Source organism: Cheilinus undulatus, linkage group 15, assembly GCF_018320785.1.
Source record: "Cheilinus undulatus linkage group 15, ASM1832078v1, whole genome shotgun sequence".
NCBI lineage: Eukaryota > Metazoa > Chordata > Actinopteri > Labriformes > Labridae > Cheilinus > Cheilinus undulatus.
This window is the reverse complement of record NC_054879.1, coordinates 47,425,133-47,452,975: the sequence shown is the minus strand read 5'-3', so window position 1 is coordinate 47,452,975 and position 27,843 is coordinate 47,425,133. Positions and strand designations below refer to the sequence as shown.

Sequence of the window (27,843 nt, the reverse complement as noted above, 5' to 3'; positions counted from 1 at the left end):
AATGTAAATTTAGCCTTGAAGATTTAAAATACACTTTAAGTCATAAAAATGTGGAAAAAGTAAAGAGTAAAAATAGTAAGATAGAAAGTAAGGACTGAGGGAGAGAAATGAGTTTGTTTTCATTTAATATTTTAAATTTGCATCTCAAAAACTTTACTTTTTATCTCATATTGTGAACTTTTAGATTCCAATTTTAAATTTTAAGTCATATTTTGAATTTTCAAGAACATGATTTCAAATCTAATCTCATATTTTACCCTTTTAAACCCCTAACTCTGACTTTTAATAACATATTTTGACTTTTTAAACTTACAATTAAGAATTTTATCTCACATTTTGACCCTGTAGATTCACAATATTAAATTTGAAGTCATATCTCGACCTTTTAAACTCAAAAATGTGCTTTTTATCAAATATTTTGACCTTTTCAACTCCTAACTTTGATTTTTAGTCCAAAATTTATACCTTTAAACCCATGATTTTGAATTTTACCCTTTTTTTGCCCTTTTAAACTCCTAACTTTGACATTTAATACTATATTTTGACTTTTTAAACTCCTAACTTTGACTATCAATACCATCATTTGACTTTTTAAACTCATGATTTTGAATTTTATCTCACATTTTGACCTTTTAGATTCACAATACTGAATTTGAAGTCATATCTCAACTTTTAAACTCAAAATTTAGCTTTTTATCAAATACTGTGACCTTCTCAACTCCTAACTTTGATTTTTAGTCTGAAATTTTGACCTTTAAACTCATGATTTTGAATTCACCTCATATTTTGACTTTTAAACTCATGATTTTTACTTTCTATCTCATAAATTTGCCTTTTGAAAACATTATTTTGACTTTGAATTTTGTGTTCTGACCTTCTGAACATCATCAGTTTCTTTCCCTCCTAGTGAATTACCTTTTAGAATAAGGTTGACAGTTTATGGTTAAATCTTGACCCTGTTAGGCCCTCAGGTTAGACCTAAATTCAGATTTCGGCCCCTGCTGTGATTGAGTTTGACACCCCTGAGGTAGAGTATGTCTGGACCAGGTTTAAGGTACTGGTACCAGTCCTGTTCTATGGCACGTCTGCATGGAAAACAAAAACAATCATAGTTGTGGACTCTGACTGAGAGTGTGTTAATGGCACAGTGTAGTTTTATACCCTAACCCCCTGCTGTACTTTAAGTGGACTGCTGGGCTCTGTCACTCACACAAATCTCACTTTAAAGAGCTAAAATGCCCATAAAAACCTCATTTCTTGACTCAGGGAATCACAGAGAAACAGACATGAATTTTCCTCCATTCTGCTGTCAAGTTTTGCATAAAGGGCAGCTTCTTTCTTCCCTCCTCCTTTTCCATCCTGCTGTCTCCTGTTGCATGATAAGCCACATGTAGGAACCCCCCTCGCCCGCCTGCAGCAGGGCCTTCACATGTTGTAAGCCACATATATGGGGTCCAGCTGGTCCGCCAGGAATCCGTCTCTGAGGTGCATGCGTTGCTTCTCCCCTCGGGAGTTGATGGGGATGACGCCGGGGTCGACCACCACCACCACGCCTACAATGAGGTAGTGCTCCTCCAGCACCACGTTGGTGACCAGGGCGACCAGGTCCAGGGCCTCCTGCTCCGACCCCTCCAGCTCCACGACCACCACCAGGAGGTTGGTCCAGGTAAACACCGCACTGGACGGAGGGGAGATCAGGATTAATTGTGAACTACTTCCCTGCATGGTAAACAGATCAATAAAGGAGGAAATTCCTCACCATTCAGCTATGCTCTTGTGTGCACGGATTACAGAGGTTTCGATGTCGATAGGATGATACCTCATCCCCCTCAGCTCCAGAGTCTCATCAAGAGAGCCGACCACATAGAGGGCATCATGACGCTCTGAGATACAAACATGAGAAACATGTGCATTCAAAGTTAATATAAGAACGTTTTAAAGCAAAATTCCCAAATCAGCAGTATATTTTTACATTTTGACCCAATGACCCAGTGAAAGACCTACGCTGGCTCTGAAACGGGATTGGAAAAAGACTTGTCTGACACTGAGGAAGTGTGGGGTAAGATGTGTAAGAATATAAAAACAATGTCTAAGGATGTAAGAGTATGCCTCATTCAGTTTGAAGTTATACATCCTTTTTATTGGACTCCATTTGGATTGTTAAGGCTCGGGTTAAGACACAGATTGTTGGAGAAGCCACTCACTGCATGTTTTATGGTCCTGTGGCAAAGTTACACATACTGCAATTACAAGGACTCAAATCACTTTTGGTCCCAGACTATCTGCATTAGGTGACGACTCAGTTTTAAATGGATGTGACACTCGTGATAGGCAGACAGAAAGACCAGTGGCAGCAAAGGATGTCTTATTTAACATCAGTGGGGTTTATGATGATGGACATATTCTGTGAGATGAGGTGAAGTAATGCAGACAAAGACAAATATTAAGTGAACATTTCAAGCTATTTCTTTAAAAACTTTATTATTATTATTATTATTATTATTATTATTATTATTATTATTATTTTCAACATTGTTGTTATTATTCTTTTATTAAAGAATGAGTTGAATCTGCCATTTTATTGTGATAATTTAGCTTCTTAAAAATGTTATTATAATTATTATAATTATTTTGAAAATTATTTTTATTCTTTTATTGGAAAATGATTTGAATCTGCCTTTTTTTAATAATAATTAGCTTGTTAAAAAACTTTATTATTATTATTAGTAGTGTTATTTTCAAAATAATTGTTATTATTCTTTTAGTGGAGAATGATTTGAATCTGCCATTTTATTATGATAATTAGCTTATTAAAAAAACATTATCTTTATTATTATTGTTTTCAAAATTATTGTTATTCTTTTATTGGAGAATGATTTGAATCTGCCATCTTATTTTGATAATTAGCTTCTTAAAAAGCTTTATAATTGTAAAGGGTTTTTAAAATTATTTTTTTATTTTTTCAAAATTATTTTTATTATTCTTTTATTGGAGAATGATTTGAATCTGCCATTTGATTGTGATAATTTAGCTTCTTAAAAAATGTATTATTTTTTTTTTTTTTTTAAAAATTATTTTTAGTCTTTTATTGGAAAATGATTTGAATCTGCCATTTTATTATGATAATTAGCTTCTTAAAAACTGTATTATTAAAAAGACTTATTTTGAAGAGCAACATCATACTTTGAGCATTTTAACTCATAATTTTGACTTCTCATATAATATTTAGAGCTTTCAGATTCATAATTCTAATTTTTAAGTGTTATTTTGACCTTTTTAACCAATTATTTTGTATTTTACCTCATATTTTAAACTCCAAACTTTGAATTCATAATCCCATAGTTTGACCTTTTGACTCGCAATCTAAATTTTGAATCATATTTTGACTTTTAATTTCATGATGACAAATTTTATTTTATATTTTGACCTTTTAAAGTCATGATTTTGACTTTCTTTTTAATATATTTGCCAAAACATTATTTTTCAATTTCAATTTAATGTTTTGACCTTTTTGAACTAATAAATTTTGAGCCTTTAAACTTATCTTTATAACTTTTTAAATGTCAAAATCATTTATCATCAGTGCTAAGCATTTTTCATATTTTATTACTGGTGAAATGAGGTTGACGGTTTCTTGTTAGAAAGTCGACCCTGTCAGGCCCTCAGGTTAGTCCTGAATCCAGAATCTGGCCCCTGCTGTGACTGAGTTTGACACCCCTGCGTTAAGGTAATCTTTGTCTGAAATCATCATCTAATGCACTGACATCACATGACTGATGATTCTCACCTCCACTGGCGTCCGTCAGCTCAGTGCGCCGCAGGAAGCCCAGGTACCCGGTCCTCGCCCAGACGCTCTGGGTGTCACCGAAGCTGAGCTTGGTGTTGAAGTGGTCTGCATGCAGCGCCTCCTCACCATAAACTGTGTAGTAGCCTGTGGCATTGTGAGGACTGCTCACCCAGATCTGGAACACAGAAGATGTGCTACTGTCATTCTCTCTCTGATTAAAGATCACAGATACATCAGGAGACAGCATGGATTCAACTGTACAGCTTTGCATGTCGCAGAAGTCCCCTTTATATTAGACACACCTTTTCCAACAGTGTGAGTCCAACACTTTTAAAATCTGTGCAGTATCGGAGTTACTGGTGTGGATTTAATCTTTAAAGACCCTGAAAAGTCAGCCGAGTTGCAGGCTCACTTGAAAACTTTCTGTAAGAGCTACAAACGCAAGGAGAACATCTTTAGAAAGACACAACAGAGAGTTTTCAGAGGAAAAAGTAAGTGAATGTAGGTCATATGTAGAGACTCGAAGGAGAAAACTCTCAAACTTGGTCCAGTTTAGGAGTACCGAGACAACATTTTGGCTGCAAAGAGCCAACTTTAACTCCGTAACTTCCTGGTTCATGTCAACAGACTGTAAATGAGTCTTCATACCTCTCCTAGATGAGAGTCTCCCAGAGGTCCTTTAGTCTCTGTGTTGGCGATGATCACCTTCACTCCTGGAAGGATCTGCAGCAGCAGCAGACAAAAACAGCTCAAATTACCATGCAAGCCTCTGAAAAGCATTGCTGCACATCATTCTAGTGGTTTTATTGCATGTTTACGTAGCGCCGTACCTTCCCAGACTCCATCAGAGGTAAACTGTGTGGAGACCCTCTCTCAACCAGTCTGACCCTACAGGAAGAGACAAAATGTGCAACTTGATTTCTGCATTTTCATTCTTGTTCTCAAAGACTGAAAGCTGCTCAAACACAATGACTGGGGCTGCTGGGGCGCCCCCTACCTGTCATGCCGTAGAGCTCTCATGTCCACGTAAACAGTAGTGGGGTCTGGTCCAGCCGTGCCCTGGAGGAAAAACAAGCAGAGGAACGTGAGTCGATAATGTCACTGCTGAAATGCTAACTTCAATGTTGTTGGGGGGGGCGGCTGCTTATGAGACAAAGCAGGGGTGGGGAAGCAGCCAGAAGCCAACCAGCCAGGCCACGATAGTTAGGACCAAAGACACCTGCAGAGTTAAATTCAGCAGCTCTAATCAGGCTGGTTTATTCTCATTCAAGACTCAGAAGATTGGTAAAAGCTACAGCGCCCATTCCCAGGAATCTCAGCTCTCTGTAAGAAATCATGAATTAACTGTGGTTTACTTTCTTCTAATATTTGTTGTCAGCAACAAAAACTGCACATAAATAGAAGAAATATAACTAATTGAGGCCCATTTGTTTTGATTAAAAGCCCAGAGCGCTGTCATACACCAACATTTTGACTGGACCATTTCTCAAGAACTGTTTCTAGACAGATATGGATTTTTCAGGCTTTAGGATTTGTCATCATTACTGCAGTAAGAGTCATCACAACACATTATGTTTACCATCACTCCTCTGCCAGGGTGCAGCCAGTGCATAAGCCAGCAGTGAGTCAGGTTTGTCGAGGCCAAAGCCAAACACAGAGCGAGGGGGCGGATTTATAGAGCAGAGGATTCAGCATCAGCAGCGAGGCTGAATCCAAACATTAGTCTTTGCCAGGAATGTAAAGCTAGTGGACTGATTAAATGATGAAACTATGTTCTTCTATGAACCTGGTCATCAAATACAAACTCAGATTCAGGACTGTGCAGCGTTGATGTAGAAGTTTCATTTCAAAGTGTAAAGATCTTTGATAATAAGTCATAAAACAGCACAGAGTTCTATTTTAGCAGGTAGAAACCCTGCAGAAGTGGAGCTGTGTCATCTTTCTTGATATCCAGCCAGTGCTGAAGACATAAGGCACTGATCATCAACTGGCGGCCCGGGGGCCATATCAGGCCAGATAAAATGGTGAAAAGTGGTTAAAGAGTAGCAAAAATAGGTGATAAGTGGCAAAATGAGTTGTGAAATGGCACAAAGGGACAAAAATGGGCAGAAACAATTGTGAAAATAAGTTAAAATGTGGCAAAAATTGGTATTAGTGGAAAAAAGGGGCAAAAATATCAAAAATTAATTACAAATGGCAAAAAATAGTGCAAAAAAGATGAAAAGGGGTTAAAAAAGGCAAAAATACAACAAAAGTGGCATAAATGGAAGAAAAGAGTGGCAGAAAAGGCATAAAACATGCAGGAAAAGTGGTTTAAATGGGTTCAGAATGGCTAAAATTGTGTTAAAGAGGCAAAAAGTATTAAAAATGGATTAAAAGTGGCAAAAATTGGTTTTAACGTTGTAAAAAATGCGGAAAAATGTGAAGAAAAGGGGTTAAAAAGTGGCAAAAATAGAAGAAAAGTGGCAAAAATGGATGAGTGGAACAAAGGGGATAAAACATGCAGGAAAAGTGGTTCAAAAGGGGTTAAAATCTTGTAAAAAAAAATGGTTTAAAAAGGCAAAAAGGGGGCAAAAAAGTATCAAAATGGGTTAAAAGTATTAAAAAAGGGTTAATACTGGTGCTAAATCACGAATGTGGAGGGCCCATTCTCTGGGATTTTCAGGGGTCCAGCCAACTCTGTTGTCAGGCCTGCTGCATGATAGACAACAGGGATAGATCTCACTGGTAATGCCTACAGATGTCCTGTGTTTTGAAAGAAAACACAAATACTACAATAACAATATTTCAATCAGACCGGAATATTGATTTGATTTTTGTGTATCTGAAAGTCCGGCCCCCAGAGTTTCTGTCGGACTAAATCTGGCCCTTGTGCAGATGGACTTGATGACCCCGACATAAGGAAAAACATTCTTGGACAATTCTGCTTAAATTAGAATTACCTCACATCAATTCCTCTGAAATGAACTAACCTACAGCTGAGTTAATGATGTTATATAGTAGCAGCACGTTACATTTAACCTATAACCTTGAAGCAATGGTCAGGAGCCAGACTGGGCTAAAAATAAAAAAGCAGATAAAAAAGCTCATCAGAGAGAAACAGAATCAGTAAATTACAGTTAACCGTGTTCAAAAGTCATGCAAGATAAACCAAAAACACCCAGACAAACACACAGGTGAACAAATACACACAGAGACCCAGCAGCAGCCCAGTGAGCAAACAGCCACTTTTCTCCTACTGTTACCTGCTCAGCCAGTTTGCCTAACCTGTTGGACTGATGGGACAGGGCAGGACAGATAAATAAAGATATATATATATATATATATATATATATGTCTATCTTAATGTGGACACTCATGCACACATTCCAACATGGATAAATTCACCAGAGAAACAAAAAAAGACCAGAAAAATAAACAGTCAGACTGAGAAGCTAATGTTTTCATTATTATATTTTAAAGCTAACATTTATAAATACCTGCTTGTGTTTTCTGCATGATCATACGTCTGTGTTTAGCAGTGGCAGACACAGAGAGGATGCAGATGTTTTATGGAAAATGGTGGACCAGCCACTCAGAGATGTTGCTGTGACACAGGTTGCTGTGATGTTGGGGTGTCAAACACATATTGAGTCCGGGGCCGGATTTGCTCCAATGAGAAGTCCTGAGGCCAGGATTGTGAAATTAAATCGCGAATTCTGAATTTAGGCCTTCGCTAAGAGCCTAACAAGGTCAACATTTACACTGCGGTGTCAAAATCAAGGCCCGGGGGCCAAATGCGGCCCACAATGCAGTTTTACCCGGCCCGCAAGATCATTTCATATTTCAATTAGAAGTAGCTCACCGGAATGAGGTCTGCAGATTTCCTCAAGTATAAAAATGTAAATTTAACCTTAAAAATTAAAAAAACAAAACAAAACAAAACAAACAACTCCTTGTTAAAGGGATACTTCAACATTTTGGCAAATTCGCCCATTGCCATAATCCCTATAGTCTTAGTAATAGGTCTGTTTCCTTTGGTTGTCGGTGAAAGCTGTTTCTAGATCTGAGGTGGCCGTTAAACCAGCTGCACCGCCAACGCTATTTTAGCAGACGGAATTTCTGCTTTCCCTCGTCAAACTCATCAAATACACAATCCAACAACTCCAAAACACTCTCGTGGACAAGTTGTGACCTGCACACTCACCACGCTATGAAATAATCATGGAACATTACGAGACGGAGATGTTTTAAAGCTAAATGCAAAGCTGGAACTACATTCACCCAGTGGTTCACTGAAGAAATAGTTCAGAGTATTTGCTTCATGTGTCGTAATGTTAAATAATTATATGTTATTATTTCATAGCGTGGTGAATGTGCAGGTCACAACTTGTCCACAAGAGCGTTTTGGAGTTGTTGGATTGTGTATTTGATGAGTTTGACGAGGGAAAGCAAAAATTCCGTCTGCTAAAATAGCGTTGGCGGTGCAGCTGGTTTAACGGTCACCTCAGATCTAGAAACAGCTTGCACCGACAACCAAAGGAAACAGACCTATTACTAAGACTATAGGAATTATGGCAATGGGCGAATTTGCCAAAATGTTGAAGTATCCCTTTAAGTTCTAGAAATCTGAAAAAGTAGAAAGTAGAAATAGTCAGGAATGAGAAAAAGAGATTAATTTGTGTTTTCATTTCATATTTTCATTTTGCATCCCAAGATTATGACCTACACTAGGCTTTTGACTTTTTACTTTATATTTTAAACTTTAAAATTCATAATTTTGACGTTTTCTCTCATATTGTGACCTTTAAGGTTCACAATTTATCATTTTAAACTCCTGACATTTTTCATATTTTCACTTTTTAAACTTCTGATCAAGAATTTTTTCTCATATTTGACCTTTTAGAGTCATAATTTTGAAGTTGATCTTCTATTTTGACATTTTAATCTCTTGATTTTGTATTTTATCTCATATCTCGACCTTTAAACTCATGATTTTTACTCGCTATCTCATATATTTGCCTTTTAAAAACCATATTTTGACTTTTAATTTTGTTTTTTGACCTTTAGGACCTATAAAAGTGACTTTTTATCTCAGATTTGAGCCTTTAACTCATTTATTTATTTATCATTTATTTGACATGGACACACAGTAACATTGATGTTGTGATATTTAATCATTTTGACTTTTTTTTCAGAAATCCTAAAATCGTTTATCATCACAGTTAAATTTTCCCTATAATCATCACCTGTAAAAACACGGTAAAATATCAGGGGGAAAAGCTCTAAAACTTTGATTGCATCATGGCCTACATTACTCTTTTAATCTGCTGATCATATGTGTTTTATTGGAGAAGTTTCTGTAATTAGTTTGATTCATTTCCTGCAGCCTCTGCTATTGACTTAGACATCCTACACACTCCTGTCATCATCCTCCCTCCTCTCTAACTGCTGCTCACCTGCAAACATATTGCCACATTCACCCTGCAGCCGAAGGTGGTGCTGACAGCCCGCGGTGAAAGCCCCAGGTCCTTGAAGATCTTTGAGAAGGACTGAGTGAGCGCTATGCGGGGCCTCTCTTCTGCTACCACCATGCATGTACGCACACAGGACAAGTTCACATTCCGCAGCTGGAGATGGGAGCAACAACACTTGTATTAGGGGAGAACCGACAACATAAAGACATGTAAATGCAGCAGCTATGGTGATGATATGAATATCCACTTGCATCATAACTGTGGGAGTGGAAATTATGAGCTGACAGGAGTATTTACATGATTTACCCCCCATATTTATAAGACCCTGGCTAGTTCTTGACAAATAACTGTGTTGTTGTGGTGCAGGACTGATTGAAGAAGATAAATGTGGGTTAAGATTGTTGCATCCCTGGTGTCAGTTCTGAAGACTCAGAGACAAACTCACCCTCAGTGCTTCTGTCTGTGAGCCCAGACCTTTGGTGCATATCTCCATGACCGAGTACGAGCAGAAGGTGACGCGTACTTTGTACTGACTGACTGCTGTAAGCCACAGAGACGCATTGCTCTCCAGCTCAAGAGGGGGCACCAAAATGGACTGGTGGCCCGAGTACACACTGAAACCACACATGCAAACAGAGAGTCAGGGATGGATGACAGTGAAAAAAGAAAGAAAAATATGTTTCTATCAAGATTCCAGCACTGCTGCCTATACATCTGTTGGTTTTACCTGCACAGGCACCAGAGAGCAAAGCCCAGACCGCAGTACGGGTCCAGACAGATGGCGATCTGTCTGGATGGGTAGAGCTCGCACTGCAATTTGATGGAGCGACACAAGGCACTAGTGGCAGCGTGAGACATCTGGAGGAGATTATGTGACAAACAGAGACAAAGATGATGAAACAAAACTGGATTCTGCTGTTATTTTCCATGTTGCATTTTGTATTTTCTTAGACTACGGGTGTCAAACTCAAGGCCTGGGGGCCAAATCCAGCCTGCGGTGCACAGTGCAGTTATACCCAGCTCACCAGATTATATGATATTTTCATTATAACTGGCCCACCAGTATGAGGTCTGCAGATTTCCTCCAGTATAAAAATGTAAACTAAACCTTGATGGTTTATAACATCCTTGCTGAGTCATAAAAATTAGATAAACAGTAAAAATATTTTTGCTAAAAAGTCAGGGACGTGGGAAAGAAATTTGTGTTTTCTCTATATTTTCAATTTTGCATCTCACAGATATGACTCAAAGTTATGGTTTTGGCTTTTTATTTCATATTTTAACCCTAACATCTCATAATTTTGACTTTTTATCACATATTTTTACCTTTTAAATGAATAATTTTAAATTTTAAATCCTATTTAGACCTTTTAAAATCATGATTTTGACTTTTATCTCACACTTTGACCTTTTAAACTCCTAACTTTAACTTTTAACTCATTTCTTTACCTTAAAAACTCGTGATTTTTAATTTTATCTCAGTTTTTCTGACCACTTAAAATCATGACTTGACTTTCATCTCACGTTTTGACCTGTTCCAACCTCTGACTTGATCTTTTATCTCATTTTTTTACCTTAAAAACTCATGATCTTTTAATTTTATCTCATTTTTTGACCTTTTAAAATCATGATTTTTACTTTTATCTCATGTTTTGACCTTTTTCAACTCCTTACTTTAAATTTTATCTCATTTTTTACCTTAAAAATGCATAATTTTTATTTTTATTTCATACTTTGACATTTGAAACTAATGATTTTAATGTTTACCTCATATTTTGACTGTTAAAAATTATGATTTTGAATTTCATCTCAGTTTAGATTTTTAAAAATGATGATTTAAGTAATTCATCTCATATTTTACCTTTTAAAAACAGTATTTTGTCTTTAAATGTCATGTTTTTACCTTTTAAACTTATAAGTTTGACTTTTATCTCAGAATTTTAGTTTTTAACTTTTCATGTGCACCTTTTAATCGCAAAATTGTTTATCATCAGTGCCATTTTTTTCACCCCAATCATTTATTTCTGGTGAAAACAAGGTTGACATTTTAAGGTTAAATATCAGCCCTGTTAGGTTAGACCCAGGTTCAGAATCCGGCCCCTGCTGTGGTTGAGTTTGACACCCCTGTCTTAGACTGTAATTAAAGAAAACATATTGTTGAAAACAGGCTGCACGGCGGCCATGCATGTTCTCCCTGTGCATGCATGGGTTCTCTCCGGGTACTCCTCCTCCCACCACCAAAGACATGCTCGTTAGGCTAACTGATGACTCTTAATTGGCTGTAAGTGTGAGTGTCTCTATATGTCAGCCTTGTGATTGACAGGTGACAAGTCCAGGGTGTACCCTGTCTCTTGACAGCTGGCCATTATACCGTGACCCCTACAGGTTAAACAGCATAGATATGGATGGATATTGTTGCAAAGATTTAATTTGTTACTTACTTTAACCCCTGCTAAGATGCCAGTGGTGGACACACTGAAGTCCAGATAAGCTAACATCTCTGGAGTCGGGGGTTTGTACATTTGGGGACTCTTCTTTCTTGGGAGATCATCTTGAGAATAAACAAAAGGAAGGAAAAGGTTTTTCATTGTTTCTCTGGTGGCAATATCTATAAGTCGGTGTTACTCAACGCTGCTCAACCAAAGAGCCAAATTGTTAAAAAATGCCATCTAAAGAGCCACAATCTAAATGGAATATAAATGGCAAAAAATGGTCGAAAAGTGGCCAAAATAAGCAGTAAAAATGTGAAAAATTAAAGGTTGAGAGATAATTTTTACCATTAAAACCCACTGTATAAGTGTGGGAGATAAACTGATGAATGTAACTTGCAATGATAAATTCCTGAGGTCAAAGTTTAAAAGAATAATATTTTAAATGAAGCCATAAAAGAGCCACATGTGGCTAAAGAGGCACGTGTTGAGTATCACTGCTGTAAGTGGATTGCGTATGTTGCACTGACCTGTGTCCAGCACCATGGGCCAGCTCTTGATGTCCACAGCAGCAGCTGCCTCCTTGGATTTAAGCAGCTTCATTATTGCTTGAGTAGTCAGGATACACACCGATTTACTGACCTGTAACACAAAGACATCATTTTACCAAGAAAATTATCTTAGGTGCAATGATTGTGGATTAAGGTTAGAGGTCAGCAGACTCTGTTACCTCTACGATCATCTTGACGGTGGGCAGGGTGGTTGCCAGGTTCTGTGGGTGTGGCGGTCTGACAGTAACAGGCACACAGCCAGCGTACAGGCAGCCGTAGAAGGTGGCAATCAGGTCGATTCCTGTGCATAAATGCTCACATTTAGGGTGTTTGCATTTTAGACATAGAGAGATACAGCTATTAAGAACAGGGCTGAAAGGACAAGATGAGTGGCATCTCTTACCTGGAGGATAGACGAGTGCTACATGGTCCCCGGTGTTGAGGCGTCCCATCAGTGCTGCAGCCACTCGCTCCGCCCGCTTGTGCAGCTGCAGGCAAGAAGCTGTGCTCGCCACTGTGCCCTAAAAGGCAAAATACAAGTTATCAGAATGAAAACTAGATTCTTGATCAATCCAGGGGGAGATTTAGGACGTTACAACTGCTCCTTTAAAAATAAAGGCATTAAAGTATTAATAAACATGAATGAAAAGGACATGCATGAATACAAAACAATGCAAAGATAAAAATATGAATATAGAAAGAAATGAAGAAATCATGCCATCTTGTATATAAACACATTATCCATATACATCTACTGTTGGTACGCTTCTGCATTATTCCTTCATTGGCCTGTTTTATTCTTGTGATCTTTTACATCCCCTTGTTGTCTTTGTAGCTTTCTCTGGATGCTTCAGCTCATTGTCTGACTGGAGAATAAATCTTCTCCCAAGCTGTAGTTCTCTGTCAGACTGGATAAGACTGTCTTCCAGAATTTTCCTTTATTTTGCTTCATTCATTTTCCCTTCTACCTTTACAAGCCTTCCAGGGCCGGCCGCTGAGAAGCATCCCCACAGCATGACGGTGCTGGCGTCTTGTCTGATGGTCTCAAAGCTCCATTCTGGTCTCATCAGACCAAAGAACTTCCTTCCTCTTGACCATGGAGTCTCCCACAGTCCTTCTGGTGAACTCTAGTCCAGATTGAATCTGAGTTTTCTTCAACAGTGTCTTTCTCTTTGCCACTCTCCCATAAAGCTCTGACTGGTGAAGAACCCGGCCAACAGTTGTTGTCTGCAGAGTCTCTCCATCTCAGCTGCTGAAGCTTGGAGCTCCTTCAGAGTAGTCATAGGTGTCTTGGTGTCCTCTCTCACTAATCTCCTTCTTGCACGCCCACTCAGTGTGTGAGGACGGTCTGATCTAGGCAGATTTACACATGTGACATATTCCTTCATTTCTTCATGATGGATTTAACTGAACTCTGGGGGATGTTCAGAGACTTGGAGATGTTTCTGTCTCCATCCTCTGACTGAGACTTTTCAGTAACCTTTTCTCTGAGTGTTCTTTTGTCTTCACAGTGTAATTGTAGCCAGGAATACTGATGAACCAGTGACTGGATCTTCCAGCTCCAATCACTCAGCTGATCCCCATTTTACTAATTGGTGAGAGTGCTAGCGCTAATTGGCTGGACCTCCCCCTTAGCCTTAGATATATTTTTGTCTATATCCCCTGACCTAGACTTTTCAATAACATTTTCTCTGAGTTGCTTGAAGTGTTCTTTTGTTTTCATGGTGTAATGGTAGCCAGGAATACTGATTCATTGTGCATTCATTTTACCCTCTACCTTTACAGGGCCGGCTGCCTAGAAGCATCCCCACAGCATGATGCTGCCTAGGTCAGTCACTTGCGCACGGCGGCGCAGGGGTTTGCGCTGTTGCACAAATGACACGTATGTGCATCACAAATATGAGAGGTTACATAAAAGTAAATAAATAACATAGCGAAGGGGGATCAAGTAAAGCGGCTCTATATGTCACTTGTAGGTAATACGGCTGTAAAACGACTTTTTTGGACAATTAGTTCCAGGATTTATGACAGCTATTATCCCTTATAATTTCAGGTTTTTACCAGCTTGTATCGTATATTGCTAAAGTAAAAAGAGTTGATACCTTAGCATTGAGAACAAGGAAGAGAGGATGGTCTGGAGTGGCCTGGGCTCTCCATTGCAGCACATCTTGTATGTACAGGAACTAAAGGAGAGAGAGAGCACACATTTAACTACAGTCAATGTAATGAATATACATTTAAGTCAAACAAATAAGATCATTTTATAAGATCATAAACTGTAAGGAGCATGTGGGCACAAGGTGGGAAATGTTATGGGGTTCAGTATGCAAGGAGAATCTAAATTACAAAACAACCAGCACTAATTTATCTACAACAGGAAGTCAAAGCCATGTCCTCTCTATCTGTCTTTCTTCTTTGTGTACCTGTTCGTTGTCCTCCAGCTGGGCCACGTCTCTCCCACAGGCCTGCGCTATCCTCTTCCCTGCCACCAGGTTTCCCACTATCATAGAAGCAGGACTCACCTCTGTGCAGCAAAACATCAGCCAATCAACACTCAAATCAGCTTAAATATTCACACAGCAGCTAAACAACAGTTCTATTTGCTGAATTTGCCTCTAATCCAGTGTTACTCAAGCTTGCTTAATCAAAGGGCCAAATTGTTAAAAATTCCTGCAAAAATGGGTGAGAAGTGACAAAAAATTACTAACAGGTGGCAAAAAATGGTCAAACAGTGATAAAATCTTGGCAAAAAAATAAGTAAACAGTGACTAAAATGGGCAAAAGGCAGTCAAGAGTAGCAAAAATGGCAAAAAAAAAAAAGAAATATTAAATTAAACAAAATAATAGGAAACAGGTGGTATTTAATAGAAAAGGTGGTAAAATCATGGCAAAATGGGGAAAAAGTGGCAAAAGAAGTTGCAAAAACAGGTCAAAAAAAGGGAAGAAAATGGGAATCTAACTGCAAAACGTTGCTTAAATGGGCAAAAAGTGGCAAAAAATGGTGAAAGGGGGATAAAAGTGGAAAAAATTGGGGAAAAAGTGGCAAAAATGGGCAAAAAAATTGTCAACAAGTGTTATTTAATAGCAAAAGGTAGCTTAAATGAACATTAAGTAGAAAAAAAAGTGGTGAAAAAGGGCAAAAATGGGAAAAAAGTGGCAAAAAGAAATTGCAAAAGGGCCAAAAAGTGGGAAAAAAAAGCAGTGTTAATGGCAAAAGATAGCTTAAATGGGTGAAAAGTGGCAAAAATGGTGAAAATGGCAAAAAAAGTTTCCATTTTTTAAGGTTTTCCAGGGGGAATTATATTTAAAATTAAGACATAAAAGAGCCACACATTTAATATCACTGATCTAATCCAAATTCATGCAGGAGACGCTTTCAGTACCTGGCTGTTTCTGCCTTGGCTTTGGCAGGTTGGTGACACACGTGTGAGGGCACATGAGGACGTTGCAGGGGTGCAAGGCCCCCTCCAGGAAGCGCTGCTTGGTCTCAGATATATGAATCCCACCAAGAGGAGCCTTAGGAAGCGTGTTGGCAGGCACCAGAGCCAGACAGTACACGCCCACCTGATGGATGCTGTCTATGGCCTGGAAACAGGATGAAAGAAGATATTCTATTTCTTCTATTTAAAAAAGTGATGAGACGTGAAAAAGATGGAGCACTATGAGCACCTGAAGGACACGGCTCATCCACTGGAAGCTGTCCTCCTCAGAGGCATCGGGCCTCTGCTCGGCCACAACTACAATCCTCTCATCATGCAGCACGGACACAGAAAACACCGCTATCCTAAAAGACAGAAAACAGCCGTCACCACTGGTCTACTTGTTCTAACTCATTCCTGTGTGGCTTCAGTCAGTAAGGAGTTAAAAAACAGCGCACAGAAGGATGACAAACATACAGTTTTAAGACTTTTTTTTTACCTTCCTCTGTAAACAAACTTCATGGGCTCCACAGCCAGTGCCGTGGCAACCACGTCATCAGCATTGTGCCTGCGGCCACTGACCACCATCAGCCCATCCATCTTCCCCACGACAAACACCAGACTGTCCTGTTAGAGAAGCACAGAGGGGTCAGTGAGTCTCTGCTTTAAAGTACAGCGTGCATGAAAACAGCCGAGGTGAAACTAAAAACCTCAGAAACTACCAACCTTCTTTCTCTGTCCTTACCCTGTCAGATATGCAGAGACAAAAGGACCCAAATGACAAATAATAAACACTGTTAACCCCTTTTCACAAATTTGTTATTTTCTTTTCTTTTTTAGATTTATTTTTGGGCATTTCGTGCCTTTATTTGATAGAAGGAGAACAGTGAATAGAGACGGAAACAGCACAGAGTGGGGAGAGACATGCAGCAAAGGGCCACAGGCCGGATTCAAACCCAGGCCGCCCGCGTACATGGGTAGCTCTGTAGATCACTAGGCGGTCTGGGCGCCCCACTTTTAACACCCATTTTTACCACATTTCACCATTTGTTGTGCCTATTTTTGCCAGTTAAACCCATTTTTGCCTTTCTTCTGCCTCAGTTAACCCATTATTCCCAGTTTAAACTAATTTTTCCCGCTTTTTAATCCCATTTCTCCACCTTTTCCGTCAATTTCTGCCACTTTTTAGCCAATAATGCCACTGTTAACCTCTTTAACCACTTTCTATGCCTGTTTTCATATAAAACTATCTCAATGATGTAAGAGGCAGTAAAGTGAGGTAGAAAGACGTTAAGTGAATGTGGTGGAACTTACCGGACCCACAAAACCCAGCAGTGAAGTCCTGGTAAAGGGTCTGTCACTGATGGGAAGTCCGTTTGATAAAACCGGGATCGTCTGCATAAAGACACAGTACTTTAAGAACACAGACAGTAAAAACACACACTTTCCTTTAGTAAAAAGAAAAAAAAAAAGACCCATACCTCAAAGACGTTCTTGGTCATACCCGGGAGGCCGTAGTAGGCAACGCCCGTGCTACCTGAGCTCACACAGATCTCTCCAACCTCATCAGTCTGACAGATATAAGGGGTCCCCTCCACCCGGACCACACAAACCAGAGCTGGAGACACAATGACGACAGTCACACGAGGATTTCACTAAATCATTCCAAGTACACGTAGAATTTATTTACTTTATTTTGGACAACTTATCTCTGAACTTCAAAGAGTTCAACAAATAAAAATCCGTTCAACTTAATTCTTGCAAATATCCATGTTTTCGTGAATTTAGGATATTCTTTAAATCTGTTTTATGATTATCTGTTTTAATTATTTCTTTATTAAGATATTCACAGGAAGTCTTCCAGTTGTCTTCTTAAAGCAACTCAAATGAAAATAATTCTGTTTTAGAAACAGGGCGTGACTACAGGATATCTAAAGCAGTGATACTCAACACGTGGCTCTTTCATGTCTTAATTTGAAATACTGTTCCCCCAGAAAACCTTTATCAAGGGAAGCTCTGACCTCAGAAATTATCCTTTGTAAGTCACATTAATGAGTTTGTTTCCTACACTTATGCAGTCGGCTTTATATGTTAACTTTAATTTTTTGTCTGTATATTTCCATTGCCCTTATTTGCAATTTTTTTGCACCCTATTTCCATTTTTTGCCACTTTTAAACAGTTCTTACAGCTACAAGCCCATTTTTGCCACTTGGTTTGGCCACGTTTTTGCTACTTTTAACCCGATTTTTGCTATTTGCAATCTTTTTACCCATTTTTTGGCTTATTTTTTGCCACTTTCGCCCGTTCAAGCTGCCTTTTGCCATTGAATGCTGCTTTTTTATTCACAATTTTGCCTCTCTTTGATGCTTTATGCCCATTTTAGAAATCAATTACCCATTTTTGCCACTGTTTGACCATTTTTGCCACCTGTTACTCATTTTTCTGCAATTTCTTACCAGTTTTTGCCATTATCTGCCCTTTTCTGCCACTTTTCCTCCCCAATGTTGTCACTTCTCACCCATTTTTGCGATTTTATGCCTACTTTGCCATTTTTCACCTATGTTTGCCAGTTTTTGACCGTTTTTGCCACATCTAACCAATGTTTTTTTTTACCTCTTTAACCCATTTTCACCATTTTTCACTATTTAGGTTGTGGCTCTTGCGAAGGTATTTTTCAACAATTTGGTTGGCCAGGGTTGAATAACACTGATCTAAATAATCAACATTACCATAGATGGTACGCAGACCATTTTTGTTTCTTTAATATTTACTGCCATCTAGTCAGTCTTCTGCAGATGTGCTGGAGGTGTCAGGCAGAAACCCTTTCACCTTCTTTAATAACTGACATATAAATCTTTGAACAGGCTGGCTCCTTCCTGTCTCTCTGACCTTGAAAATCCAACACCAGATGGTCGAGCAGTTTCGTGGGTTTAAGTTTGGCCTATGGCTCCTTCCCTGTATGTCATTCCCTACTCCAGCGTTTACTCAACCCTGCTCAACCAAAGAGCCAAATTGTTGAAAAATAACTTTGTAAGAGCCACAATCTAAGTGGTGAAAAATGGCAAAAATGGTTAAAGTGGCCATGAAAATAAGTTAAAGTGGGAAAAAAGCTCAAAAAGGGGTAAAGAAGCGGCAAAACATGGGTGAAAAGGGGCAAAGTAGGCATAAACTGCAAAACCATGGTAAACAATGGCAAAAATGGGGGGGGGGGGATAAGTTTTAAGCTAGCAAAAATTGTCGAAAAGCGATGACAATGTTACAAAAAATGAGTGGAAAGTGACTAAAATGGGAAAAAAGCAGCAAGAGTGACAAAATGGGGAAAAACTGGCATTCAATGTCAAAAAGCAGCTTAAATGGGCAAGAAGTAGCAAAAAAAATGGCAAGAAAGGGGGAAAAATTTGCAAATAGCAAAAAGCAGGATAAAAGAGGCAAAATTGGTTAGAAAAAAGGGTTAAAAATAATACAATAGGGGGAAAAAGAAGTGGCAAAATGGGCTTCAAAACAGAAAAATTGATTAAAAGTGGCAAAAAAGGAAAAATAAGGGGGGAAATTACAAATGAGGGCAATAGAAACATACAGATAAAAAAATAAAGGTTGACAGTTAAAGCTATAGTTGCACAAGAGTGTAGCTTACTTAGGTCTGACGTCAAAGTTGACCTTTTTTTTTAAGGTTTTCTGGGCAGAAAATATTTCAATTGAAGACATAGAAGAGCCACAAATAATCACTAAAGAGCCACGCGTTGAGTATCACTGCTCTACGCTCTCATCTCACGCATGATGGTACCGCTGCATCACAGAGAGTTAGGGGGAGGCCACCAAGGAAGTCGACCAAAGTGACCATACATCTGGGGGTGTCCAAACTATGGCCCTGGGGCCAAATACAGCCCTTTTGATTGGCCTGTAGCAAGTTCTAAACATAGATGAAATATGGCCCACATCTAAACATGAAGCTTGTGCTTGACTGTATTGTACTTGTTGTTTTTTACTGCACAAGGCCGTGCTTCAGTGCTATTTCTGTAAACAAACATTTTGACACGAAAAATGTATTGGTCTGAGTTTTTACAACTAAACAAAGACATTACTGTAAATGGAAAACATATTGGTAAGCAGCATAGGAACAATATTTTGATTTATAATGCTCTGATTGATTATGAAGGCTTATAGCAGTAGTGATGGTGTTTTAGGGCGGAACCAGTAGTAGCCTGGGCCAATCAGGGCCCCCTGAAATCTGACCAGCCTCCCTGAAATCCTTAAAATGATTGGCTATATGCCTTGTCTGCCATTTAAGCATACCCAATCACAAAGCAAATCTTAACTATCATAAGATTGTTTTTACTAACTTAACAATCCTCAGGATGTGAACGTGGCCCCTCCCTCCTTATATTTTTTCATATATGGCCCCCAGTGGAAAAAGTTTGGACACCCCTGCCCCATAAAGGGTTAAGTGTGCTTTACAATCAAACATGGTTTGGATGAATGCATTAACAGCAGCAAAATACTGTGCAGTGTCCTGTACCTCCAGGCATGACCTGTCCAACATCCTGCACTGTGAGAACTGAGAGCTTCTCCTCAGTGTCTACTCGGATCACGCTGTGGCTCAGCCCTCCCATCGACAGCACCGCCTTCCCCGGGGGAGGAACTCCCATTTCTGGAGGTCTGTGGAGATCAAAAACACCCGTATTATCACTAAATAACAACAAACGTGTGAACCATTGAACTTAGGGTAGAAAAACAAGCAAAATCTCTAGAACAAAGTTTAAACCAAGTCGTTAGGATCATTTGTAAATATGAGACAGGGTGATGCCCTGTCCAGACATAGCTGTGAACACTTTATTTTAGTGGCCCCTAAATATCTAGTCATTCAAACATAGTCATTTTAGAGTTATCACACAGTAATAAAGGTGTAATTACTCAGCAACTGTAATGTAATCTTAAAAGGTAATAACTGGTAATATTAATTATTTGCATTATTAAGCACAACAGAGTTTTAAAAGATTTTTTGGGTTGTAAAGAACTGAAAATGTTCATTTGTTGAGTTTGCAGCATTAGGAGGTCATATTTACTGAAATCAAAGCTATTTCAATCAAAAACATCTTAACAGGCTAAGTTCCATGTTAACATAGGAGCCTTTTTTCATATCACCTTCACTATTCTTGCATCCATTGAACTTGTGAGTTTTTGGAGAGTTTCTGCTTGAATTTCTTTGCAGGATGTCAGAATATCCTCCCAGAGCTGCTGTTTTGATGTGAACTGCCTCTTTAGCTTGAGGCTGCTCCAAAGGTTCTCAGTAGGGTTAAAGGTCAGGGGAGGATGGGGACCACACCATGAGTGTCTCTCCTTTTATGCCCATAGCAGCCAATGACACAGAGGAATTCTTTCCAGCATGAGATGGAGCATTGTCATGCATGAAGATCAATTTGCTACAGAAGGCACGGTTCTTCTTTTTGTACCATGGATGAAAGTGGTCAGTCAGAAACTCTATATACTTTGCCGAGGTCATTTTCACACCTTCAGGGACCCTAAAGGGCCCTACCAGCTCTCTCCCCATGATTCTGGCCTAAAATATGACTCCGCCCCCTCCTTGCTTACATCACAGCTTTGTTGGGACATGGTGGCCATCCACCAACCATCCACTACTCCTCTATCTGGACCATCCAGGGTTGCACGGCACTCATCAGTCAACAAGACTGTTTGAAAATGAGTCTTCATGTATTTCTGGGCCCACTGCAACCGTTTCTGCTTGTGAGCATTGGTTAGGAGGGGCTGAATAGTAGGTTTATACACGACTGCAAGCCTCTGGAGGATCCTACACCTTGAGGTTGGTGGGACTCCAGAGGCACCAGCAGCTTCAAGAGCCCAGGGACTTTTAAAATTTTAGTTTGTAGATACCATTAAGTTCTTTAGTTATGTAGTTCTAAAACTGTGGTATGAGTTACATTGCCAGAAAATGTGAATAAAGTCCCCTTTCCTCTTACACAGTTCAAACTTAGAGGAGATAAACTTGGATTCATCTTGGTCCAGATGTAAGGTGTTATGTTTAACCTATGAATGTCTCTCAGTCTGGTCAGGAGGAGACAGTTTTCATACAGTCAATCATCCTCTATGTATTCACTGCAAAGATCCCTTTCCCATTTGTGTTGAATCTTATAGAAAATAATTAGACAAATAAAATGTTACAGAGAGTAGAAGGAGGAGATAAAATGAAAGCAATTCTTACAGTTCATTAGAAAGGAACTCATTTAACTTCAGTGGGCCAAAGTACAGAAATAAAAGTAAAGAAATTACCAGGGAATTATCAAGCAACTTAGACAGGAAAACTATCTTCTTATTTCCAAGAAATTATTTTGTAAAATACCACTTAATTATCAGAGAATTACAACAATATCATGAGAAATTACTTGATTTTTTATACATTAGTACTAAGTAAATACTTAATATTGGCATATTTCTGTGATATTACTCTGTAAAATTTAGTTATTCTAGGTAATTTCCACCTTATTCATGACAAAAGTAAACTTATTATTCTAAAATTACTAGGTTATTACAGCCAATTAAAAAAGTGTTACCACATTGTCTGAATTGAAATTTAAAAGGAGGCAAACATGTGACACAGACTCAGGAAAGTTGAAATGCTCGCACAGTTTTAAAAAAGGAGAACCAGTTTCCCCTTTAAAAGCGGTTCTTTTTTGTCATCTTGTATTCCTAATCCCTCTTCATGACTTTCTCTTGTTTCTGTGTTCAAAAAGCACAAACACACCTCCTCCCCCTGCAGGATCCAGCAGCCCCTGCTGTTATGATGTGTGTTTTGATGTATTTAAGTTGCAGTTACAGCTGCTCACCTGCGGATGGCGACAGTCATAGCTTCTGAGGAGCTGGCACATGGGCAGATCACCTCAGGTCGCAGCCCACGTGCCTGAAACACGTTGAGGAAGGCATCACAGGAGGATATCGACCCTGTGATGATAAAGCTGCATATCAGACACAAACAAAAGCAGTCCAGCAGAGATACAAGCAGGCACAGACCAAACTAATCAATGGTTATCTCTCCGGGCCTCAGGCTGTTAGTTAAGGGTTTGTATTAATTGAGAATCTGCGGGTGGACTCACATGGGTTCGCTCCGTCAGCCACGATGAGCATGCGCAGCGAGCTCAGGCTGATGTCCCTCTGGTCTCTCTGGGCGAGCAGGGACCAGTGCATGTCCCTCGACTTCACCACGGCAACCCGCGCTGCAAAGAGGGCACACGCACGACGTAAGAGAGCGGTAGATTCACTCAATCAACACCTCTGTCATCCAATCTGACAGTCCGTCACAGGACATCAGATCTGACAGCAAAGAGCAGCGTGACGGGACTCGGCTGCTACCAGGTGACTCAGCGTGGCTCAGACCAGACACGGAGAGCGTGGATTTGATTCAGCACAGCAGGCCATCTGTCCCAGACCTCTGCAGGGCTAATACAGATGAACTAGAAATCAATGAGTCCAACAAACTATTGCTCCAATTCATCAAGGCCTGTCAAATCTTCAGCAAGGAAAAAACAGTTACACCAGGCAGAATCTCTCCAGGGTTCCTGCAAAATTACAGATGGCTTATTATTTACCATTAAAGGCGATTCTGCTGCATTTTTAAGTCACCTTTGTACGTGTGAACCTTCTGTATCCATGACAGGGGGTTGACTTTCATCAGGGAGTAAGGGATGCTGATCACGTGCATCCGATTCATAACGCTCTACAACGACAGGAGAAAAGCATCACATCAACACCAAACATCATGTCAGAGAACATGAAATCAACTACATGTCACTGCAAACAAACAGCCAGCATGAACAGATTTGATCATCTACAGCTGACATCTGAATGATGCTAGTTTGCTCTACAGCTGTTATTTAAGATGTAAACATGCAGCAGCGTGTCATTTAGCATGTGTGCTGTGAGTAAACCAAAGCTAACTCAGTATAAGTAATATAAAACTGATTTATTTGTGCCGGTTTTAAACTCTTGAATTCTGATAAGATGTTCTGTCCTAGAGGACTCCATCAGTTTAAATTTTTAAATACAGAAAAAATCCTCAGAGGAGGAAGTCAGTCAAAAAAACTGGACATTTTATCAGCAAACTGAGCAAAGATCTCTTCAGTTTAAGTTTATATAACTCTTCTTTTAACGGTTTCAAGTTCACTCACAGTGAGAACACCGTGCCATAATCCTGCTTCTCTCTTGAAGTCCAGGACGTTGGTTATGGTCTCGGCTGAAAATCAAACAAGAGATTTAGAAAAACAGACAGTGCAGATAACTCCAAACATGTTAAAAAACAAAAAATAAACATATCAGAGAGACACATGCAGAATAAATAGAGTGGAAATGAGAGAAACTACTTAAAGACCCTTTAAAGTGAAAACCTAAATGTGTGTCTGAACACTCTGAAACGTTGGAATAAGGTTTCTGTAATCATCTGAAAGCACTGAGCTCTACATGTGACTAAATTGGGGATTTAGACTGTTAGAAAGTTTTTCACCTGTTCCCTGGCTGGGTTTAATGTGGGCGGGGCTAATATGTAGACTGGTGATGTCACTGGCTCACAGTAGGGAATGACGCCGCCCCCCTGACACTCCAATCTAAAACCACAGAGCAGTTCATCTCAGCCCAGACTGTTGTTAGCTGATGTCTCTGCCTTTATTGAAAGTTAACAGTCAGTTAAATGCTGTTTTTCCTTCATTGTGAGGTAAATTTACCAAACCTATCAGCCTCAGTGGTCTATGGATCACTGAAAGCATCAGAACAGAGAGAACACAGACAGACAGAAAACAGACTTTGTCTCTCCTGGAACAGAGCCAGACAGCTGTGTTCTGGTCATGAGGTCAACGTAAGGTCAAGGGGGCGGGGCTAATAGCATGAGTGCTCTCCTCCAATCAGATTGTAGCATTTTTTAATCTGAGAGGAGCATATTTCTCCTGAGTGGGCGTGGCTTCATCTCATTCAACAGACACACCCACACCATCCTGGACATAAACACAGATTTATTTTCACTTTACAGGGTCTTTAATGAGTTCATTTTATTCAAAAGTGTTTCAACTGTTATCGGGTTCTGTAGTTAAAATAAGTATTTATTTCTGCCACTTTTTAACAACTTTTCCCACCAGATCTTGCCACTACTATTATGCACTTTTCATCATTTTTTTTCACAATTTGGACCCATTTTTGCCTTGTTTTACCCCCTTTTGCCATAGTACAGCAATTTCGCCAAGTTTGAACCCATTTTCATCATTTTTTCCCTCCAATTTTGCCACTTTAACCCCATTTTTGTCAATATTAAACCCTTTCCACCACTTTCTTTCTGCCTGTTCTTTTCTCTTTTAAACCAATTCTTGCCACTTAATGCCTAATGTTGCCACCATCGACCCATTATTGCCACCATTAATCCCTTTAGACCACTTTTTATGCCGATTGTTGCCAGTTTAACTCATTTCTGCTAATTATCCTGCCTCATTTAACCCATTATTGCCAGTTTAACCAATTTTTCTCACTTTTAAATCTTATTTCACAAAATTTGTCAACCATTTGTGCCACTTTAACCCAATTCTACCACTTTTTAATCCCCTTTTACCACTTTTTTGCCACTTCAACCAATTCTTTATATATTTTTTTTAATATGCCACTTCTTACCCATATCTGCTACTTTTAAAATCCCCTTTACCACATTTTCACCAATTTTTTGCAATTCGCAATGTTCATGGCTGTGTTCAACCACCTTCAGGTACAGCGGGCGTCCTGGTGTCTGATACTTTTATTTTGGGGGCCATGAGCTGAAAAAGCTGAGAATCACTGCTTTATACCATTTAACATTTGAACCAGGCACCAGTCAATAAAACGTGTTGTTTTGTTGCTTTGGTGTAAAATAATCGGCTGTTAGGTGTAAAAATAAAAGATTACTACTGCTTAAATTTAGGATGGACCATGACGTCTATGCTGAAACCAGTTTAAATGATAATCAGAACTTAATTAACCATGGAGGAATTATACAACGGTCATTAAAACAGGAACTGGTTTCATCTAACTCCAAACTCACAGGGAGTGTGATCATGAGTAGATATTTACTGTTTTAGTATTAGACTGCACAATCTCAGTTGTAAAGGCAGACTCTGGGAGTCTAGGGGGCTGCAGGTGCTGTGAGGAGTCTTTCAGACTAAAACTGGGACACTGAGGTGCCTTATTTTGTTTCTTTTTAAGTAGACCTGACCCAGGTCTGATGGAGAAACACGACGAGCCGAGCTGCTGCATTTATCTCTGCAGACTGTAATTACACTCTGAGAATTGGTGCAAAAGTGTGGAGAAAAGCTCTTTGTTACGAAATAATGAATTTACTCTGCATCCTGTAACCTGCAGTATCAACAAGGAAAAACACATTTCATACTTTTAAGCTCACTTCTACTGTTTGTATTCTCCAAGAATTTTTATTTTTCTCCACTCTTCTTTCCCATTTTAGCAGAAAACGTCATTTCTCTCCATGTTGAGTATTTAGAAAAAAGGAGATACATCAAGTGTTTGTAAAAACCCAGCGTCATCCTCACCTTCAGCGTAGCCGCATGCCTGTGTGAGAGCGTGGCAGTGATCCAGCATGGCTGAATGAGACACTGTGATCCCCATGGTGCTTCCCTCCTTGCTGGTTTTATACTGAATATAACAGAAGAGAAGGGACAATATTTTTATTCAGAAATAAAGTAAAAAGTTTAAGCCAAAATGACCACACAAAGAAGTTGTGTAAAATCACACATCATACCTCTATATAGGCGATATCATTACTGGCGTCCCGTATAGCGGGGTACCAGTCTTTAGGAGGCTTCACCACATGCTTCCCATCTGTCACAAACCAAAGTAACCGCGGCCAGCCTGCAGTGACGGGACAGGAAGTCAGTTCAAACGTAATCCCACCAGAAATAAAGATATTCAAATTTGAAATGTAATAAGGCGCTACCTTTGAAAGTCGCTACCTCCCCTGTTTGTGCTTTGGGTAAGCCTTTCTGACAGGCATCGGTGGTCAGCGCCAACGTGACGCCACAGCTGCCCAACAGAAAGCCGATCTGTTGGCTCCCTGCATCCTGAGGGACCAGAGAGGATGAAAAAAATCAACTTTGGCAAACTGGGAGAACAGTGAAATTCAGAGAATAAACTTTGAGGAAAAGATGCTCTGAGGCAGCGTTACTCAACCCGACTCAACCAGACAGCCAATAGTTGAAAAATGCCTTTGCAAGAGCCACAATCGAAGTGGTGAAAAGTGGCAAAAATGGGTAAAAGCGGCAATAAAAATAAGTAAAAAAGATCAAAAAATGATCAAAAAAGCAGCAAAAAGGTACCAAAAATGGGCGGAAGGGGAGAGGTGCGCATAAAATGGCAAAAACTTGTTGAAAAGCGAAAAAATGGGGAGAAAAAAGTTGCAACAAAGGGCAGGAGGTGGCAAAAATAGGTGAGAGGTTACCAAAAAACAATAACAGGTGGCATAAGTAGTCAAAAAACAGCATAAACATAGACAAAAATTGGGTGTTAAAGTGACTTAAACAGGCAATAAGGTAGGACAAATAGGCAAAAAGCAGTAAAGAATGGCAAACATGCTGAAAAGAGTGGCATTTAATGAAAACATGCAGCTAAAATGGGCGAAAAGTGGCAAAAAATGGCCAAAAAATTGTAAATAGCAAAAAGCGGGATGAAAGAGAAAAAAAATGGGATAAAAGTGGTAAAAATGGGCAAAAAGACGTGGCAAAAGTGGGCTCAAAGCAGTAAAAATGGATTTAGTGGCAAAAATATTGAAGAATTGGCAAAAATTGGCAATTAAGGGCAATGGAAATATACAGACAAAATAATAAAAGTTGACACATAAAGCAAACTGTAGAAGTGTGGGAAACAGACTGATTAATGTGACTTGCAATGGATGGTTTCTGAGGTCAAAGTTTTCCTGTTTTAGGTTTTCTGAGGAAATAATATTTCAAATTAAGACATCAAAGAGCCACAAACCAAACAACTCAAAGAACTCTTAACACCCTACAGTACAGCCAGACCCCCTCAGATCATCAGATCAAGGACTTTTAACCATCCCACCATCACACCGTAAACTTGGCGACAGGGCATTTTCATTCGCCACTCCAACACTCTGGAACAACCTACCATCACATATATGATCAGCTGATCTGTGGACTGCTTCAAACACACTTAAA

At 39.3% G+C, this 27,843-nt stretch overlaps 1 protein-coding gene across 4 annotated transcripts in view; it reads right to left on the bottom strand.

Annotated features, from left to right (window-relative positions):
* Positions 1-519: 519 nt before the first annotated feature.
* The window catches only part of dip2a (disco-interacting protein 2 homolog A), a 167,562-nt gene continuing 140,238 nt past the window's right edge, over positions 520-27,843 (bottom strand). For 2 of the 4 annotated variants that reach the window (XM_041806693.1, XM_041806695.1), the window contains 29 exons: positions 26,610-26,733; positions 26,415-26,524; positions 26,206-26,308; positions 23,821-23,885; positions 23,276-23,369; positions 22,750-22,869; positions 22,483-22,597; positions 20,160-20,299; positions 17,124-17,260; positions 16,957-17,037; positions 16,142-16,269; positions 15,893-16,007; positions 15,607-15,808; positions 14,647-14,747; positions 14,326-14,406; positions 12,627-12,744; positions 12,403-12,524; positions 12,203-12,314; positions 11,685-11,794; positions 9,971-10,101; positions 9,689-9,857; positions 9,226-9,396; positions 7,033-7,062; positions 4,785-4,846; positions 4,618-4,675; positions 4,436-4,510; positions 3,788-3,962; positions 1,760-1,883; positions 520-1,678 (listed from right to left, as the gene is read on the bottom strand). In XM_041806693.1, the coding sequence (XP_041662627.1) occupies positions 1,426-1,678; positions 1,760-1,883; positions 3,788-3,962; positions 4,436-4,510; positions 4,618-4,675; positions 4,785-4,846; positions 7,033-7,062; positions 9,226-9,396; positions 9,689-9,857; positions 9,971-10,101; positions 11,685-11,794; positions 12,203-12,314; positions 12,403-12,524; positions 12,627-12,744; positions 14,326-14,406; positions 14,647-14,747; positions 15,607-15,808; positions 15,893-16,007; positions 16,142-16,269; positions 16,957-17,037; positions 17,124-17,260; positions 20,160-20,299; positions 22,483-22,597; positions 22,750-22,869; positions 23,276-23,369; positions 23,821-23,885; positions 26,206-26,308; positions 26,415-26,524; positions 26,610-26,733 (3,426 nt within the window). In that variant the 3' untranslated portion in view covers positions 520-1,425. The remainder of the gene's footprint in view (positions 1,679-1,759; positions 1,884-3,787; positions 3,963-4,435; positions 4,511-4,617; positions 4,676-4,784; positions 4,847-7,032; positions 7,063-9,225; positions 9,397-9,688; positions 9,858-9,970; positions 10,102-11,684; positions 11,795-12,202; positions 12,315-12,402; positions 12,525-12,626; positions 12,745-14,325; positions 14,407-14,646; positions 14,748-15,606; positions 15,809-15,892; positions 16,008-16,141; positions 16,270-16,956; positions 17,038-17,123; positions 17,261-20,159; positions 20,300-22,482; positions 22,598-22,749; positions 22,870-23,275; positions 23,370-23,820; positions 23,886-26,205; positions 26,309-26,414; positions 26,525-26,609; positions 26,734-27,843) is intronic. The other 2 variants (XM_041806694.1, XM_041806696.1) reach the window with 1 other exon arrangement.